The sequence below is a fragment of the Chaetodon auriga genome, chromosome 19 (genome assembly GCF_051107435.1).
Source record: "Chaetodon auriga isolate fChaAug3 chromosome 19, fChaAug3.hap1, whole genome shotgun sequence".
Classification (NCBI taxonomy): domain Eukaryota; kingdom Metazoa; phylum Chordata; class Actinopteri; order Chaetodontiformes; family Chaetodontidae; genus Chaetodon; species Chaetodon auriga.
The window spans coordinates 16,890,074-16,909,838 of NC_135092.1; the positions used below are offsets into that span (position 1 = coordinate 16,890,074).

Consider the following 19,765-nt stretch of genomic DNA (forward strand, 5'->3'; position numbering starts at 1 on the left):
TGCATTGCTAATGTTGATGAGTAACAATAATCTGTGTGATTTTACATGTGGAGTGGATAGAGGAATAGATGCTTACTGTTGATTTTGTGATGTGGATTATATCGATACTGTGCATTTGTGAAATGACTCTAAACAAAACGGAAACAATATGACACAAGGATGCAGCATACTCAAGCAGTAATTATTGATTATTTCTATGCATTTAATGATTTACTCATGTGTGACAAGAGTTGCCCAAAGAGAACATGGAGTGCAGTATCTTCACACAGTCCCTCTCCTCTTATTCTTCAGAGTGTACCAAGCAGACCAATTACCTGATCGACTGTTATGACCAGCTGTCGGCTGGTGTCGGCTTTTTCCAACATAGCAACAATTTATTTAGCGCCCTGCAGTCAGCAGTGCAAAGTCAAAAGATTACAAGAGGATGTGGCTCCATGCCACTTGGAAAAAAGCGTCCGTGCCAGCGCACAACCAGCTGAACACTCATCTTCAACTTGTGTTTATTGTAAATCCAGGAAGGCCTCCTCTGTGTTCTGAAGCTTCAGACAAGCCTGATCTTTAGGGCGGGGGATCCAAACGCCTGTGTTTGTGCTTGAACTAACGCAGCCCCCATTCACAAATGTCTTCCCTTTGAGCAGGCCCCAGTCCTGTTCAGCACAGAGGGACCTCGTACAGCACGCTGCCGCCGCTGCGAGACAAAAGGCAGCAGCTGTCACATGAAGGACAAACTCCCTCACGTCTAAACAGTCTCCAGTCTGGTAGTGGCACACGTACTCACACACGCTGCTCACACAGCGTTGGTGTGCGGTGGCTCCGTTGAGTCTTCGGTTAAGCGTGTTTGTGTTGCACTGGTGTCCATCATGCTGAGCTTCTCTGTCCCGTTCCTCGGCTCCTCCCTCCGTCTTCTCCTCCGCCAACACAGTCTGTATCTACGGCTGACAGACACATAAACATGTTGTTTACAGGATCCAAGGGCATTTTATATATATGCAGCAAGAATGGCAAAACCAGTTTTAGACGAACACTTTGCGATTGGCTTTCTTACAGGAAGTTAGATGAGGAGATTGATTCCACTTTCATATCTGTGAGCCTCAGAAATGCTGCTAGGTGGATTTTGTTACCTTATGACACATCCAGGCTCGCAGTTTCCCCTGTTTTTACTCTTTATGTGAGGCTAAGCTAACTGTCTGTGTTCCTGAGCCCATGTACTAATATCCTTCATACAATCATGTGTTCACAAAGCGGTGAGCCTCGCTCCATCCTCGCTTTTGAACAACTGAGCCTTTCCAGGATGCCCCTTTCGTACCCAATCATGATATTATTACCTGTTACCAATGAACCTGTTTACCTGTGGAATGATCCAAACAGGTGTTTTCAGATCATTCCACGACTTTCCCAAGTTGTCCCAACTTGTTGCTGCATTAAATCCAGAATAAGATGTTTTTTTATTTGGGTTGCATGTATGAATCATTAGAGTAGTACTGAGCTTCTCATCTACCTCTCCAATAAGTGATTAAGCCTTTGTTCCCAAAATGGCCAACTATTCCTTTACATACATTTTATATGTAGTTAAATCAAATTTTATGTCCGTCCTACAAGCACAAACACTTACTGTGAACAAATGCAGATGAATACAATGAGAACAACGAGGAAGACGAGCCCTGTGATGACACAGGCTATTATGATATGTTGTTTCTCTCCTATCCGCCAGTCCAAGTCCAGATATTCACACCTGGAGCCAATGTAACCCCGCTGACACCTGCGACAAAGGAAGGAAAAGCTTTCATGACTCTTATTGTCAAATGATCTCTAGGTGCATTATGAGGAATCACTCAAAACCAACTGTAGTGCAGAAACACACAGTAGCAACAAAAAACTGTTCACATGAACCTGCAAGACGGTGATTGCTGTTCTTCAATGTAACGACACTCCCCATGGACACAATAGCTGGTGAATTCCTTAGGACATTTCGAGAAGTGGCCTGCATCTGCTGTGTCCGCTGGAGAAATGAGGCGACAACATTCAAAATTTAATTCATCATTTCATCAATTGTTAAAGTTCATAGTATATAAATCCATGAAGAGAGAACGATATGATTTTCTCATATGATAGAGTAATTAGATATTTTTGAAACTTGCTTTCTTGCTGAGAGTAAGATGAGAAGATTGATGCTACCATGATGTTTGTCCATTTTGTGTAAGGCCACGGCCAGTTAGCTTAGCTTAACTTAGTTTAGCATAGAGGTTCAAAGCAGGAAACAGCTGGGTTTGCTCTGTCTGAAGGTACTTAAACAAAATCTACCTGCCAGCCCCTCTAAAACTCACCAGTTAAAATGTTACAGGTGAACTGTTTCCAGTCTTAAACCTATATTTAGCTAAGCAAACGTCTCTTGACTGTAGCTCCAAATTTACCATGACCTACTAACATCCGAGCGGCATCAATCTTCACGTAACTCTTGTCAAGAAAGCGAAAAATCTCGTTCCGCAAAATGTCTGACTATTTCTGTAACTGTGTCACGTTCTGTCAGCTCGCTGCTTTGACTTACACGCTCGCCTTCTGGCATGGCCTGATGTATAAATAGACTGTTTGCAATACGATCCAGCGAGGGCTCCTGATGAATCAGTGCCAGGAAAAGCCTTGTGTCATCAAGGTCTCATTAACCATCTGTCTTTATTATTGCAATTATTTACGAAATGAAGCACATGCTAAGGTGGGATACAGTCCCACTACAGTTCCCTTTCTCCGTATGTGTCACCTCCCGCTCGTCTCTCTAGCTCACAAACAAACACTAAAACACACCCTAAATGCTGGTGTGGCATAATAATGCTGAACTTCTGACCACCAGTTACACATAGAACTTTTTATACTACAGGCTGCCGCTATCTTTACAGCACATTCCTATGAGATTAACTTTGAAAATTTGCCTGTAAAAGAATACTGCGCTTCAGGTGACATCAGTGAGACCGCTTCAGTTGTTAGCAGAAACATGAGATGCAGCTTGCTTCCATTACCTTATTGTTGACAAATATCCAGTTACAAAGTTCAAAAGAATAGTTTGGAAAATATGTTTATTGCTTTCTTGACAAGAGCCTTGACGAGAAGACTGAAACATATAACTGTTTCCTACATATGAAGCAAAAGCTAGCAGCTGGTTTATCTTATCTTAATGGGGGAGAAAGCTAGCCTGGAAAGGAATAAAAATGTATACTAACACCTAAGATAGCCAACTAATTAACATATTTCATCTCATTTGTCTAATAAAAGTTTTAAAATGACAAGCTGTAGTTTTAGAGGGAGTTGAGGGATGAGTTACGTTTCTTCCTGTTTCTAGTCTTTGCGCTAAGCTAACCTGCTGATTTTATCTAGCCAGCAGTTGTTAGTTTAGCTAGCTTCACAGAGGCAACAGCTAGCCAAGAATGAAATAAAAAAACATCTGCAAGCATCTAAGATTACTGGCTAACATGTTATCTCATTGGTTTGGCTTTAGAGACTGCTGAGTTACCTTTCCCACTGTTTACAGTCTTTTTGCTCAGCTAAGCTAACCTGCTACCGGTTATAGCTAGCCAGCAGTTCACGTAATGGTGAAAATAGCTAGCCTGGAATGTAATAAAAACATCTGCCAGCACATAAGGTACGTAATTCACATGTTGTACCTCATTTGCTTAATCCCGCATTGTGAAAATGATAAATTGTGGTTTCAGAGGGACTTCAGAGGATGAGTTATGTTGACCTGTTTCCACGCTTTTTGCTTAGCTAAGATAACCTGTTGCTAGGTTGTGCAATATCTAGCATACAGACATGAGGAAGGTATCATTTTTCTAAATTAGCCCACAGCGAGAAACCAAAGGAGCAACCGTCTCAAAATTTTTGATATATCCATCCTTTCCATTACATAAGTGATGCTTTGCAGGGTCGCAGGGGGCTTGGACAAGAGGCGGGGTACACCTGAAAGGCTGCCATTACATCACGGGGCTGACATATAGAGACAAAACAGCATCTAAGATAATTTACATGCCCTGCCTGTCTTTGGACTGTGGGAGAAAGCACCTGAAGGAAACCGACACGGTCACACAGAGAAAATACAAAGGCCCCTGGCTGGACAGCGGGTCAGATATACCCATGCTGAAAAATATAGGAACTGAATTATAAGATTTAAATGAAGCATAATTTGCTGTAATTAAAGCATTCAGCAGTCAGATGACCCTTCCTCTCCTCAGGAGTTGATGTGTTTTTCAAAGAGAGGTTTTTTAACAACCAGCTCAGACTCCTGATCAGCTCAGGCATTTTAATTACTCCTCTGCGCTCTGGACAGCCTGAAATATGACTCCCCCACAATTAACTGTCTCTATTTATGTCTTTTGTCATTCTTTCCTTTCCTGTAAAATGTTTATCCGCTTAGGTGTGTTTGCATGTTTACATCCACATCTGTGCTTTGCCCATTCTTCCATTAAACCTCCACCTTAAAACTTCAAAGCAGCCATTTACAACACCGCGCAGGAACGGTCCGCCACCTTCTCTCCGTATCTACCTGTGCAATTGTCTCTGTTGCCATGGTGTTGACAGTGGGACACAGTCCGATTGGCAGACTCGTCTGTGGCATTCCATTCTGCCAGGGAGTATTTGCATAAGGCCAGAGCTGCAGCCAGAAACACAAACAAGAAGACAATCACACACACGGACGTACACACTCGCAACAAACAAATGCATGCGCGTGACGATGCATAAACATGTGAGACCACATTCCAGCCCCTGAATTAGATCTACATGAGAGATGACAGCGTGAAAACACGATCACAATCAAAGTTATTAGGGAATAGCTGCTGAGTCACAATGCCAGCCAGCCTTATAGGGTAGAAGAAAGTGCCCATTTCTCTCATCCACGCCCACTCCTGTCTCTCACACACATACACACTGTTACTGCTAAACTAAAACCATTAACTGCCCTCCTAAGTCACTCATAGGGCGGTTTGATCGCACACACCACAGACTTTCCAAATCTGTACATATATGAGAACATTACAGTGAGTTCCCATTGTCATATTTCATTCCACATTAGGGAAGCCTGTTTTGACATTGATAAGTAATGACGAGGGATATATTGCTGGTTAATGGACTCTTCATTCAATCATTAACCAGCAGTGAAGTCTGGAGCCCATCCCAGCTGACAATGGGAGAGAGGTGTTTTAAAGGCACACCAACTATCACAACAAGATGACTGCAACTGGGAGTGCACATTAAAAATAGTAATTACATGTAAACATCACTCTAACGTGTCTGAGTTGTGGTTGCCAAAGTTCATGTTTAGGTGAAGACAGATTCAAGTGAAAGAAGACAACAACAGCAAGTCTTACCTGTTACTATTCCTACATAGAGTCTGTACACCTTGGCCATCTCCTCGCTTGATGAAAGTGCTCATCCGACACACGAAAGTTCAGTGTCATTGATTAAGATGAGTGAAACTGGATCAGCCCTTTCTCACAGGTCAATGACCTTTGGAAAAGGTGTGGACGAGCCGTGCAAGTTCCCCCGTGGCGTGGCCTTTTGTAATCCTTCATTGATGGCCGTGAGTTTCATGGCCATCCAGGAAAGCTTGAGATTACAACCTGAGCTCACCCAAAGTGCCTTCCTGGACTGTGACTGGACTGCACTGCAGTGTGTGTGTGTGTATGTGTGTGTTTATGCGTGTGTGTGTGTGAGAATAGAAAAGGGGTTGGCTCTGTAATCCAACTCTGCTGTCTGCTCCCCGCCCACACCTTTAAAGGAGAGTGCGACTTCATTCAAGCTATGCAGGTTATTTCCCCGACAAAGAACAACTGTGCCTTTATACCTGACTTTCTGTTTCTTCAGAAATAAATAACAGGCGGGACACTGATTGACAGTAGACAACAAAACAACAGACAAAAGCCAGTTTAACAGCAAAGCAGCAACATTGTGTTGTCGTTTGGAGGAATGTGACCTGAGGTTTGCAAAACTGAAATGCACCGCTGCAACATCTGGACGTCTTGTTTGTCTAGACTGACAGCAGAGTATGAATCAGCTGGAAGACATTTCAGTGGGAAAGTTCAAATGGGTACAATTAATACTTGTACTTTACCTGAGTATTTCAATTTTACATTTAGAGGCAAGTATTGCACTTTTTATGGTTACATTACTTTAAAATGCTTTTAAAAGATTTCACACAAAAACAGGAAATGATGAGTGTACAGACTATGAAGTGCTGTTGCAGATTTAACCACCCTACACTATAAAATACAGCGATAATGATCTTATAATATAATACATAACAGTAAGTAACATTTTAAATTCAGACATTTAACTTCCAACTGAGTATTTGTGCATTGTTTTATTGCTGCTCTCACTGAAGTATCTGAATAATTGATCCACCACTGGCTGCTTTGAGAAGCTGATTCTTCTGTGGTCTAGACATGACCAGCAGATGGCACAAGTTGACACATTCCCTGAATAATCAAATAATATTTTCAACATGTCCTGGGAAAGCTAAAATTGCACCCTTGGTTTCGATGATAACCTACCTTTAACTTGTGTATGAACAGCCCGTAACATGCACCAAGACCACACGTAACAGTTAAATAACAGTGAAGCCTCTCAGCCTATCTCTGCCTCTCTCATACCTATCTTATGATTTAACCTGCATATGAGAAACAGGCCACTCATTTGGGAAAGGAAAAGAAAACATCAGAGAGCACATGAAAATAGAGAAACCATGTGTGCATGCTGTGCCAAAAAAGTTGTGGAAGAATTTTTTTAACGAGCACTTTGCGACAATTGTAAAAGAGAAACCTGCACAGAGAGCAAAGGAACCAAAGATGTACTCTATCTAGATATGCACCTCTCTATAGAGCATTTTACACGCATTAACCCCCTGTGAGCTGCCCAGTACTACCACACAGACTCATGTTTTTCCTGATAGTAATAATCTCTGACCCACAGCTGAAACCATAAACCAGTGAGCCCCCACCACAGGAGTTTGAGTGGGTGAAGGTGCACTGAGGTGTGAGGTGTGAAGTGCTCATTTCTGTCCCTTATGTAAGGAGAAAGGAGAGCAAAAGGTTGACTGAACTGAGACAGAGCAAAGATTAGTAGGTGAGTCTCTGGTACTACAAAGGAGGAGGAGGGCGGTGGCACCACCTCATCTCCTGCAGTTCATCGTGGTGATGGGGGAAGCTGGAGGATTGTGCAACAGGCCTCAAAAACAGAACTGGAAAGTATCAAGTCTGTCTCGCCTCTAAAAACAGCCACAATGAAGAGCGTGGTCAAAAGTGTGCTCTGTAACCACACCCACCGGTGATGTCACGGTGCACTGATACACCCAGGAGTACACTGTGACATCACAAGATCATTCACTGCTGTTTTAAAGTGCTTTTTCAAAATAGAAAACTACATTTCACCTTATTATTTTTAATACCGCATGCTACATTATGCTCTATTATTACATACTATTATCATTATTTACTATATATGTGTGTGTGTATGTTTGTATGTATGTATCTGATGGTGAGAGATGGTAATCAGATGATGTCTCTTCTCTTGATTGGTGAAATAAGAAAGGGAAGTTTGTCACTCTGTTGAGCTGCAGAGCAGAATATACTGCAGCCACAGTAATAGAAATAGATGTACGAAAAGCTTTCCTCTGTCCAACCTCATGCATTCCGCAAGTTATTCAGGGTTAAAGATATGCAAAATTGATGTTCACATGTGAATAAGCTTCAATTTGCTCTCTGTTTCTTTTTGTTTGTTTGTTTGTTTGTTTGTTTGTTTTGCCATTTTCACATCAGATCATCTTAATTTTCATGCATCCCTTTCTGTTTCTGCTTCTGCTCATTCTCATGCAAGAAGTGTCAAAAAGGAGGAATGTGCGATGCCCTCAGTGTGGTACACATTTGAACAAAGGTTGTTCAGAAAGGAGGCTTCAAAATGGGAAAAGTATTGAGACTCGTCCAAGAACAGTGAGAGGAAAAGGAAGTGACAAAGAAGGGAGCTCATGACTGGCTAGACCTCTTTTAGGCTGATCTAGACTGTTTCTGGGGCGAATGTCTACAACTTCAGATGTATAAGTTCCATTTTATACAGATTTTATACACACTAAATAAAACAAACATACACTCACTTACACGACTAAGCACGCTTGAATAAAACATGATTCATAACATCCAATTTCCACACGATGGTGATTCATGTTTTATTTCTAATCTATAGCCTGGAGCGTGGAAATAAGTTCCAAAAGCTTTAAAGGCTCAAAGGCTCAAAGAGTGAAGTGTGACTCTCTGTCGAGTGTCTTTGCAGTTTTGAACAGGAAGACCCAGTTTCCTCTCTCTGCCTGTGCTCCTAACTTAGACTGAACATCAGGAAGCTCCGACGCCACGAGATTCCAAGGCGTAATTTAGAGCCTGGCCATAAACATCCGCTTTGTGTAATCCATAGACGATCACTATATGACTCCAGTTTATTCTGAATTAACCTTCAAAAGGTATTCAAATAAGACTATGATGAAGTGGGTTTATGCAAAGCCATTTAATGTGTTAAAAAAAATACAGTAATGTAGTAAAACAAGACATTTATCTTAAAAAAATTGTAAAACCTCATTTTCATGTTTTTCTTTATGAAATAAAAATCATATAAAAATAGTGAAAAACCAAAATGGAACTCCTTTCTTCTCTGAGTGAGATGCCACAGCTGTGTCCACACCTTCGCCCTCTGCAAAAAGTGCACATCTTTTTATTCCTGATTTGAAATTCGGCCGCAATAATAAGTGTTTCTTACAAAATGAAAGCTGGAAACTTTGCAGACTCTGACCTTCACACTACAGCGCAGGAGCGTGGCTCTCTGAAGGGGTTGCTGCCTGTGGGGACTCCGACCAGCAGGGCGTCTTTGCCTGCGTTCTGCAGACAGTACTGCTGGAGCTCTGCAGCCGCCTGGGACACCTGGGAACACAGACCTATTTATTAAGATCACTGGTTACCAACCTAGGGGTCGCCAAAGAAGCTCCATTGGGGGTCCGCGAGGCCTTTTGATTTTAAGGTCAGCTTTTTCTAAAATATAAATTAGGTCTCTATCTCAGCATTCCAGTCATTTCTATAGAGAAAATGAAATGAAATTGTTATCTTCATGGTTTAGACTACGACCTGAATACAAACTATGTTCACAGAGCTTTCACTCTCTGCTAAACAGCCTCGTCCTGCATTAGAAAAGTATGTAGTTAAAACAGCCAAAGAGTTAATAGAACAATGGTCAAGCAGCCTATTAAGAATGCATGATTGTTAAAAATGTAAAAAATACATAATACAGACAGAGAATTGGGACAGTGCATGTTATCAACATCACTGTCAATGAGTCAGTGTTAGACACAAGGCTCGTTTTCAGCTGTTAAATTAGCCTTTAAAACAACAATAAAACAACATGTAAAAGGAAGCTGAACAGAGGATAAAAAGCTATAAGGATTAAGGCGAGCAGCATGCAGAGAAATATTAAGCAGACCATCAGTGCAAGCAATTAAAACCGGATTAAAATAAAGAAGATAAGTAAAACCTAAGTAAGTCATATGAAAAGGAAAAGGGACAAAGACTTAATACAAAAAAAGACATTGGTTTTTCTATCAGCCTCTAAATTGAAGTGTGTTTTACTTCAGTGTATTGTGACAAGTTTATGGGACCCTGCTTGGTAGATACACAGTATGCTACAGAGAGGGTATAATATAACAAGTATGAGATTTTATGTGTTAGTATTCAGTGACAATGCTGTAACAGGACAAGCAGGTGACTAATAACAATAATGTATTGTATGAAATAAAAGCAAAAATAATACTGTGATTTGGCATTTGAATCTAACACAGCAGGCTCGTGCTTTTTTCATTGGTCATATTCTGTAAATATTAAATGAGTAAACCCTAAACTCTCATACTCGTCAAATATATCTTTTCCTGTCTAATGTTTTATTTCTTTTCTTTACCTTGATTCTTTCCACGCTGGCCTCAAGCTTCAGTTGTTCCACCAGCCGTCGCATGTTGGATAAATTGGAATTAGACGTCATGTTGTTGGAAATTGTGCTGGGAGAGAAAAATTCCTTGTTGAAATTTAAAAAAAAAAGAGGCCCGTCAGTGTTTCAACACAGCGGTTGACTCCACTAATGGGCAGCAATGGGCTGGAGAAGAAAGAGTGGCCGAGTTTCTTTCCAAATGACCTTCATCCACTCCGCAGAGGAAACAAGGAGAGATAGAAGCACACTGACCTCCACGTGTACTTGACCAACAGACTTTAAATGAACTGTTTTAGGCCAGTGTTTTAAATTAAACTGGATTCAGACACTTTACAGCATTTTATACACAGACCACCAACATGCCAAAAGTATTTATACTAATTTTGAGATGCAAAATGTTCATTTTGTTCCAATCAGTGAATAAATATAGCTTTATTATACACTGAACAAAAACATAAACGCAACACTTTTGTTTTTGCTCCCATTTTTCATGAGCTGAACTCAAAGATCTGAAACATTTTCTATATACACACAAAAAAAACATTTCTCTCAAATATTGTTCATAAATCTGTCTAAATCTGTGTTAGTGAGCACTTCTCCTTTGCCGAGATAATCCATCCCACCTCACAGGTGTGGCATATCAAGATGCTGATTAGACAGCATGATTACTGCACAGGTGTGCCTTAGACTGGCCACAATAAAAGGCCACTCTGAAATGTGCAGTTCTGCTTTATTGGGGGGGTCTGGGGGGATCAGAAAACCATTCAGTATCTGGTGTGACCACCATTTGCCTCACACAAAACATCTCCTTCACATAGAGTTGATCAGGCTGCCATCTGCCCTGAACAGTGAAAACTGGGATTCGGCTGTGAAGAGAACACCGCTCCAACATGCCAGACGCCACTGAATGTGAGCATTTGCCCATTCAAGTCAGTTACGACGACGACCTGCAGTCAGGTCAAGACCCCGATGAGGACGACGAGCATGCAGACGAGCTTCCCTGAGACGTTTTCTGGCAGTTTGTGCAGAAATTCTTTGGTTATGCAAACCGATTGTTGCAGCAGCTGTCCGGGTGTCTGGTCTCAGACGATCTTGGAAGTGAACATGCTGGATGTGGAGGCCCTGGGCTGGTGTGGTTACATGTGGTCTGCGGTTGTGAGGCCGGTTGGATGTACTGCCAAATTGTCTGAAACGCCTTTGGAGACGGCTTATGGTAGAGAAATGAACATTCAATTCATGGGCAACAGCACTGGTGGACATTCCTGCAGTCAGCACGCCAACTGCACGCTCCCTCAAAACTTGCGAAATCTGTGGCATTGTGCTGTGTGATAAAACTGAACATTTTAGAGTGGCCTATTATTGTGGCCAGCCTAAGGCACACCTGTGCAGTTATCATGCTGTCTAATCAGCATCTTGATATGCCACACCTGTGAGGAGGGATGGATTATCTCGGCAAAGGAGAAGTGGTCAACAACACAGATTTAGACAGATTTGTGAACAATATTTGAGAGAAATATTTTTTTGTGTATGTAGAAAATGTTTTAGATCTTTTGAGTTCAGCTCATGAAAAATGGGAGCAAAAACAAAAGTGTTGCGTTTATATTTTTGTTCAGTGTAGATAACATTATACATTATAGAGTTAGAGAGTGAGGGAAGCCAAGCAGAGAGAGAAATGTAGAATATGTGGAAGTTGGAAAAGGGAGAGTGAAGGGACAGAGGAGGAGGACAGAAGGAGGAGGAAGTGAAGACAGGATTGAAAAAGGAGGTGAAAGGGAGAAAAAAGGAATAAAGCACAGCAGGAAGAAAGAAGACAGACAGAGTGGGAGGGTGAGGAGAAGGAGGAGGAGGACAAGGAAAAGCTGGGATTAGTAGGAGTAAGAGGAGGGTGAAGATGAAGGAGGACAAGAGCATTGCAATTGACATTAATGAGTATGAGTATAGTAAAGTATTTAAGGATTCACAGATTTCTGTTTTTGTTGCTTTTCTATTCTTCAATCTTCAGTAATGTTTCAACATAACATATGATTTCTGTTTCGAATCAATGTACGTTTGGTTTCTTTTTAGTTCATTTGGATTTGTGAATGTAGTGTTTTCCATAAAATAAAAATGGACACAACTGGCAACTACGTTCATGACACCATAACACAAAAAACTATAACCAAGAGGAGGATCCACCTCTTAAAGAAATGTTCTATATGTAACCAAAATAATTTTCTACCAGGCATTGATGAAATAAATTAAACTGAAAAACACTTTTTTATTAACCGTAGAAAGGAATACGGTAATATCGTCCACAAGAATATTTTCATAACACTGCAGTTTCATCACAAAAATACACAAACACACTACAACACGCAACAGCAAGTAATGCAGCTTTGCGCATGCGCCGTCCGGGCTGCCTGAAAGCGCTGTTAGACGTCGTGAACGTCGCTGAAACTGGAAATTACTGGCACAGGAGCGTTTGAACGCATCTTTCCCCCCTGACACCCACATGGCTGATGAACCACAACACGGTCCTCTGGTGTCCTCATTGGTCCGCAGGTGATTAACGGGATTGGCTGTAAGTAGCTTTCGCAGAAAGGTAAACGTTACACAGAAGCGGGACAAATATGTGCCGCCAAACCTCCCGGACTCCCGTTTGAAGTGAGACTCTCGCGGACATGGTGGAGGTGTTCACCGGGCGGACGCTCCTCAACAAAGACGGGGAGTTCGTCGAGCCCGAGGAGGCGTTGAGGAACAAAGTGGTGGGGATCTACTTTTCGGCAGGATGGTGTCCGCCCTGTCGAGACTTCACCCCCATCCTGTGTGATTTCTACACGGAGCTGGTGGAGGAGAGCGACCCTCCCGCGCAGTTTGAAATAGTTTTCGTCTCCTCCGACAAGTCGTCCGACGACATGGTGGAATATTACCACGACATGCACGGAGACTGGCTGGCTCTGCCCTGGACGGACGACTACAAGCAGTAAGTGGCAAAATTCAGTGAAAAGTCAATGGAAGTCAACAGGTGTGTGAATATTTCCTGATGGTAAACGAACATTTCAGACCGTCTGTTTATATAAAACGCAATTAGCTGCACTTTGCTGTGCTTTATTTGTCTTTTATCTTGTTAGGATTTAACTCTATTGTCTTTCAGCCTGTTAGGCAGCTTATGTAAAATGCTCGTGAGGGTCACCTCAGGGATTAATGCAGAGCAGACAGACTCACAGCTCACAGTGATGGTGGCTTCAAACTGATCTATTCAAGTCTGATTTTCTGCTTTGCTTTAGTTCATTTTACACATATGTCTCTGGGTGTCCAGATCGCATGTTGGAGTCAATCTTTGTCTTCGGATTTTGTCTTGCGAACATGTGGCCATGTGTGTCTGAATGGTGTAAAATGTCCAGTCCAGTTTCCAGGAGCCCAAGGAGACGCCTTCACATGACTAGTTTTGTTTGTCAAACCCCAAAATATTCTGATCTACAGCGATCAGAGTAAGAGCATTTGAGGTGCTGGAACCATAGAATTTATTTTTTGATCGAATAATCGATTGATCCACTGATTACTTCAGCTCTACTGTGCTGTGAGTGCAGCTTTTCGATCAAAAATCACATAATATGCAAAGTGCAAGTACCTCAGCTCTGATTTGTACTTATGTACTGACCCTGAGTAGATGTACTTTGAATATAACAATGTCCCACCACATCAGATTTACTTATAGAATGTATAAAGTGGCCTCTGTCAGTCATATTATGATGCTTTTACTGATGCATCGACATGTTAGCTGCATTTCTGGCCGCGGGGAGCTGATTCTCGGAAACTGATGTTCAGAAGTTGCATCACGTGGAAATGTTTAAACACAAGTACCTCAGATTTGTACCGAGTACATGTACTTTACGCTCCAGCACTGTCAGCTGTATAATGCTTGTGTGTAGAATATATATGATGATGCCTCCTTTGTCTGTCTTTCTCAGTGAGTTGAGGCAGCGCTACAAGATCACAGCGGTGCCCAAACTGGTGATCGTGAAGGAGAACGGCGACGTGATCACAGACAAGGGCAGGAAGCAGATCAGAGACCGAGGCCTGGCCTGCTTCAGGACCTGGCTGGACGCTGCAGAGATCTTTCAGAACTTTAAGGGTTAGGAAGCGACGGCGAGGACGAGGTTTTTTTCCACGTCGGCTCCTGCAGCCGCGTTAGAGAGCTGAACAAAACCAAAGTAAAATATTTCTGCGTTCGCTTTAGTTCAGCGGTTTCCAAGATGATCAAAGGACGTGAAGGAACAGATTATATTTATGTTGTGCAAAATTATGCTAATTTATTCAGATGTTTCTCTATTTTTTTGCATTTTAACTTGACGCATCCTGGATATTTGTACATCTTAAACACTCTAAAATCCTTCAAATGAAACAATCTGAGAGAGAGAAATGTGACCTTGGTCGAATTGTTCACATGTCCTGCTTCAATGAGGGGTTCACACGTTGATATTGATTTGTTTTTGAGGCTTCAGAAGCCACAAAGGTTGGGGAAACACTGCTATACACTTTCAAAAAACATCCTATGCATTAAAGACAAACCTCAGGCGTGTCCAGTATGGTGTACATGTGAAAAATGCTACCGTAGTTCCTCCCTTTATTTATTTAAAAAGGCATTCATCGATGTTCTTTACAGGCTCGTGTGCTGAACAGCTGAACCTCGCCCACATTAAGCATATATCTTCTGTCCGGAGAGCTTGCTTTTGTATATTTAAGGTCTGACCTGTAGTCCTACTTTGAGCTGTATATTTTTGTATTTTGTTTTTTATGAGTTGTTAAAACAGTTCTTATTAAAAACATATTAATATATTGTGTTGTTTGGGTCACGTTTATTCTCTGTTTTATCTCACATAACTATTGTCACGGCGCCTCTGAACGCTGTGTGTCCCGTGTTTCATGAACAAACAACGTGATTCCCTGCTGCCTTGTTAAGCTGCACAAAGCCCACAGGACACTGCTTCCATCATGTTGGCACTTTCACATCCTTGGTCCTAATTACCCCCACCCCCACCCCACGGGTGCATGCTGACACTGCTGTTATCACTTTGTACATAAAACATCCAGCAGACATGATGACATTATGATGAGTCTGCACAGGCCAGTCGCTCCTGATCTGCTTTGTAATATTAAATGCTGCAAGGCTTCAAAGGCTTCGTTCAGGCATAAGTTGGGCCGGGGATTGTGGTTCTCCTCGGGTCGGTTCAGGTGTATTGAGGCCGCCCTTCATCACAGGCAGGTCTCAGAGGACTGTGCAGAGAAAGGAGCTTCCCAGATCTCGCCGTCTGTCACAGGATAAACTGATGCAACTCCTCAAAGAAAACGACACGTTAGAAAGCGGCAAAGCCACTGATGTATTCTGACATCCACTAGAAACTGAACTGTGTTGATCCAGTTTGAATCATCCCTCTGGTGCCCTTTTGTGGAAGCTGCAGCTTCACAGTAAACCACATGGGGTCGCTGTTTTGTCAAATGAGAACGTGGTGCTTAAATTCAGGACAGTTTACCCGCTCAGGTCACTTCACTTGAGGCACTCATAATGCTAATAATGCTTCATGATGAGGTGTTTTCTCGCCCTCCACTCAGAAATCTGTTCTTGTTTCTTTGTGTTTTGGAGCTTCACTGTGCAGAAGGATAAACATGCAGAGGTTGATACTACAGGGCTGTTTTCTCATTCATCTGCTGAACGATGAAAGTTTCTCTGCTCGCCTTCGATCTCACTGAGAGCATGATTCTACACTGAGAACAGACTTTTCAATGGAGGAGGAGACACGTTCAGTGCAAACCTCTCAAATAACATCTGCATAGATTCTGGACATTTCACTGAGGGAGAAGGAGCCGGTGTAATTTTATCCCGCCCCCTCCATGTTGGCATGAGCCAAACCAAAAAAATCAAAGTACATGTCAAAAGGTTTTTTCCTTAAGATGGTGTCTCTCGTTTTAGGTGTGTATATTCATTTTTCTGATAAGTTTGGTTTTATATGATGCTATAAAAAGGGTGTGACATCCTGATTGACAGCTACAGCAACATGTCTATGGGCGGGACCTTGATGTGTCCGGGATATTTTAACTTCATTTTTGTGCAGTGGAAGGAAGTAGAGATGCGTCATCCATCTTTTTTTTACAGTCTTTGCTTGACACACATTATTATTCAGCAGAGTGTTTTGGTTAGTATTCAGATGTGTTTGGAGGGGATCTTTAATGTTCTGGTCTGTCGTTATCTGGTCATGGGACGCAGTCTAAGTGGAAATGACATTACTCATGTGGGTGTAAGGGTGTGTGACTGTATTAATACTGAAACTTATCCAGTGAGCTCATGAAGAAAAGCTCGTATCAGGAGTGAGTTGATCATTACTATTGTTACTTTTTGTAGGAGATGACCTGAAGTAATTTAGGGCTGTAACTGATGATTACTCTCATCATTGAATAATCTGTCACTTATTTTCTAAATTAAATGGATTAATCCTTTGGACCATAAAATGTCAGAAAACTGTGAAAAATGCTTGTTAGAATTTTCTAAAAATGTCTTGTTTTGTCCAACTAACAGTCTAAAACACAAGGATATCCAGTTTACTGTCATGTATGACAAAAAACAGCAAATGTTTTCTATTTTCATCCTTACTTAACTTATCTTTACCGTTGTTATCAAGTGGGTTTTATTCTCTGTTTTATCTTACATTCATTTTATATCCCTTTGATATATGTGAAGCACTTGGTGCATGTTCTTTCTTTTCATGTCTTGTATAGATGGTGCTATAAAATTTATCATTATTATTATTATCTTGGCTTGAGAAATGACTAAAGAGACTTTGATGATAGACTTTTGAATGCAATACTCTTACTTGTAACAGAGTATTTTTACACTGTGTTTTGCTGTTTTTGGTTAAGTAAAAGATCTGAGTACTTCCTCCAACGGTGTGTAATGGTAAGAAGGTAATTGATGTATGCACACATATGAGTCTTTAGAGGAATATTGTGATTTTTAGTCAAACACGAGTCACTACATAATTAACTGAAATCCACATGATTTTATCCATATCGACCTGAGCTTTCTATTTTTTTCTATTTGCTTTCTGCCTGCTGTCTGATTGAGACCCCCGTCTGTAGAGACCTCTCGGGTCCGTTCAAATTAAGATGCATCTTTATGTCGACTTCACGTTGATTGGACGTCTTGTTGGCTTTGGAAATGAAAGGCGGTAGTGTTTCCTGCTGCTGTAACGGTGTCTTGAATCAACTAACAAGGCTGTCTTTATGTGAGAGCCGGCGGGGAGGGAGGGAGGAGAGCTGGGAGGACCGGCGGACCCTGTACGAGAGAGCGCTAGTGTCAAGTTCACAATGTGAAGAAAGGGGACTTCCGCTCAAAACCTTCAAAATAAAACGCATATTTGTTGATGGCCTTTGACCTCTCTGCGGTCCAACTGACCCCAAACAAGTACTATCGCTATGTATGACACCCAGCCGTGGAAGAGGCACTGAGATCTTTTACTTAAGTAAAAATAGTAATACCACAGTAGACAAAAGTACTACCATCAAAACACGCATAGAGTACCAAAAGTAGAAGTAGTTACCATGCAGACTGGCTAATTTCAGAATCATATCCAATGTACTATTGCGGCTGCTAAAGGTGAGGCTCATATTAATTAGTTTCTATACTGCTGGGAAATCTTGGATCATTAAAGTCTTATTTTAACCTATCATCTTAATTTATTTGTTGATTATGTTTTGTATTATTAATCTGAACATGTAACTAAAGTTGTCAGATACATATATATAGTGGAGTAAAAGTATAAAGTAGCAGAAAATTGAAATTCTGAAGTCAAAGGATTTCAAAACTATATTTAAGTACAGTGTTTGAGTAAATGTACGTAGTTGTTTTCCACCACTGAGAATAACCGATAGTATTGTACACAAAAGCTGAGAGCAGAAGGAAACTGCTAGCCTGAATCTGTAAAAAGTCACGAATCCAAAAGCTTCCGGTAACTTCCTGGAGTGTCTGCGGGTTGGCTTGGTGGACTTCAACATGAGGTACATGGTGAAGTCAAGGAGTAGTCCGGTTCCTAACCATGTCAAAACCGTACATTTCCGTTTGTATACTTGTTTAATGTATTTTATGTACGGATTAAGCAAACAAAGCGTAGGCTAACTTCCTATCTTAGAAAGTGCGGTGCTGGTCGGCAGACTTTAGACGGAGCCAAACTAGCTTTCCGTTTCCACAATAAGAGCTAAGCTAACGTTAGCGTTTAAACTCTCAACAAGGAAGCGAAAAAGCGCATTTCCCAAAATTTCTAACTATTTTTTTAAACCAGAGATATTTATTGTCCCACTCTGGGTCACACTTAAGGTAATTTAGACCAGGTAAATCTATCAAAACATACTAAAATGTTAACCCTCGAAGAACCAGTAAAACTTCAGCATCGAGAAACCGGTAGGTTAGCTAACAGTCATAAAATGCGCTTAAACCTCTTTATACATGCGTGATTTGGTAAAATCGAGTTTATTTGCGGTTATTCGACAATCATATTTATTTTGAAGGCAGCAGCCCTCATGTTCCGGTGTTATTCTCCATCTCCCCGACAGGCTTCACGATACTCGGTGGTACAAACGCTCACACCCGCGCCTGCACTCCGCATGTGTCGGCTGTGGACCGGCGGGGGCTGCAGGACGGGACCGCCGCACCGGGACAAAACAAAACCTCCACTCAGGATGGACTGAAGCAACGACTGCGGGAGCAAGAGGTCAGCTGGCCGGGTGAGCGTGTTTTTTTAACAGTGTAAACTACAGATGTAGCCTGGCGGTAGTGACAGTGTGAACATGCTTACCACAGAATCTTGATAGTGCGCCTGTGGTGATCATTCTCACGCAGCTCAACGTCAACTTCAACTTTGCTGTGTTTACAGGACACAGCATCCAGCTACTGCTTGTGAGAAATAATGGAAAAAACAGCTAGAAATTGTAATGAAATTAAGTCATGTATTTCCCATAACGCACTTTATGGGCACACTTTGACTATGAAAGCTGACACGTTTAGAAAAGATGCCTGATGTGTGAGTGTAACTTGGTTTCCTGAGTGTTGAAGCGCTCGCTTGTTCTCACTGAGGAGCTTTTCTTCATCCTTTGAGTAGATGCACACTTTTCTCTCCTATTTCATAGACATGAAACGGTCCTTAACAGCAAAGACTCACGATGACCAGCCAGGTTATCCATGTGTGAGTCATGTTTTGGGTCACTTGAAAGCAAAATCACATGGAGGAATTTAAGAAAAAAAGAAAAACCCGCCCACAATAATTTCTGTTGAGTACACCCAGATAATAAAATTACATGCACTCAGTGAAAGTGGAGGCTTCTTTTCAACAGTATTCCCCTGCATCTCTCTCTCTCTCCCTCTCTCTCTCTCACACACACACACACACACACACACACACGAGCGCATGCATACAGTACACAGCATAGTGAGTGTGCTGGAGGTTTTATCAGGAAAATGGTCCTAATCCTGCTTAGTGCACTCACTAACAGGCACCTAGCACCCTGAAATATTTGCTTTGCAAGCTGCCAGAGTTGTTTTTCTCATATTGGGAGAATGAAACTGGAGATTATGTGGGATTTGAGGTTGTTTAGCAAGCAGAGAGGAGAAAGATTTTGCCGAGTGTACACATACTGTATGCTCAGGCTAAATTACTGTATATGCCTGCACCTTATATGAGTGAAAAACTAGAAAACGTGATGTGATACTGAATGACATATATGTGCTTCCTGTGCCTGGAAGATA

The 19,765-nt window shown here is 41.7% G+C and overlaps 4 protein-coding genes across 6 annotated transcripts in view; 2 read left to right on the plus strand and 2 right to left on the minus strand.

Annotated features, from left to right (window-relative positions):
• Positions 1-186: 186 nt before the first annotated feature.
• btc (betacellulin, epidermal growth factor family member) lies at positions 187-5,633 on the minus strand. Of its 2 annotated transcripts, XM_076758660.1 has the most exons (5): positions 5,352-5,633; positions 4,529-4,636; positions 1,891-1,999; positions 1,613-1,759; positions 187-935 (listed from the first exon to the last, which is right to left on the minus strand). In XM_076758660.1, exons 1-5 carry the CDS (start codon positions 5,389-5,391, stop codon positions 788-790), a joined length of 552 nt encoding a protein of 183 aa, XP_076614775.1. In that variant the 5' UTR covers positions 5,392-5,633; the 3' UTR covers positions 187-787. The 2 variants fall into 2 exon arrangements, with proteins under 2 accessions (XP_076614775.1, XP_076614776.1); XM_076758661.1 differs by lacking the exon at positions 4,529-4,636 and having other exon boundaries at positions 715-935; positions 5,352-5,475.
• A 2,903-nt stretch (positions 5,634-8,536) lies between these two features.
• gng10 (guanine nucleotide binding protein (G protein), gamma 10) lies at positions 8,537-10,133 on the minus strand. The gene is made up of 3 exons (XM_076758412.1): positions 9,967-10,133; positions 8,815-8,942; positions 8,537-8,715 (listed from the first exon to the last, which is right to left on the minus strand). The coding sequence occupies exons 1-2, from the start codon at positions 10,045-10,047 to the stop codon at positions 8,817-8,819; spliced, it is 207 nt and encodes a 68-aa protein (XP_076614527.1). The 5' UTR covers positions 10,048-10,133; the 3' UTR covers positions 8,537-8,715; positions 8,815-8,816.
• A 2,277-nt stretch (positions 10,134-12,410) lies between these two features.
• On the plus strand, positions 12,411-14,811 carry nxnl2 (nucleoredoxin like 2). Its single transcript, XM_076757288.1, has 2 exons — positions 12,411-12,955; positions 13,944-14,811. Exons 1-2 carry the CDS (start codon positions 12,654-12,656, stop codon positions 14,110-14,112), a joined length of 471 nt encoding a protein of 156 aa, XP_076613403.1. The 5' UTR covers positions 12,411-12,653; the 3' UTR covers positions 14,113-14,811.
• Positions 14,812-18,581: 3,770 nt separating this feature from the next.
• Positions 18,582-19,765, plus strand: part of csgalnact1a (chondroitin sulfate N-acetylgalactosaminyltransferase 1a) — a 31,533-nt gene continuing 30,349 nt past the window's right edge. Inside the window, exon 1 of one of the 2 annotated variants that reach the window (XM_076758407.1) lies at positions 18,582-18,747. The gene's annotated coding sequence lies outside the window, so the exon portion shown is untranslated. The remainder of the gene's footprint in view (positions 18,748-19,765) is intronic. The other variant, XM_076758408.1, reaches the window with a different exon arrangement.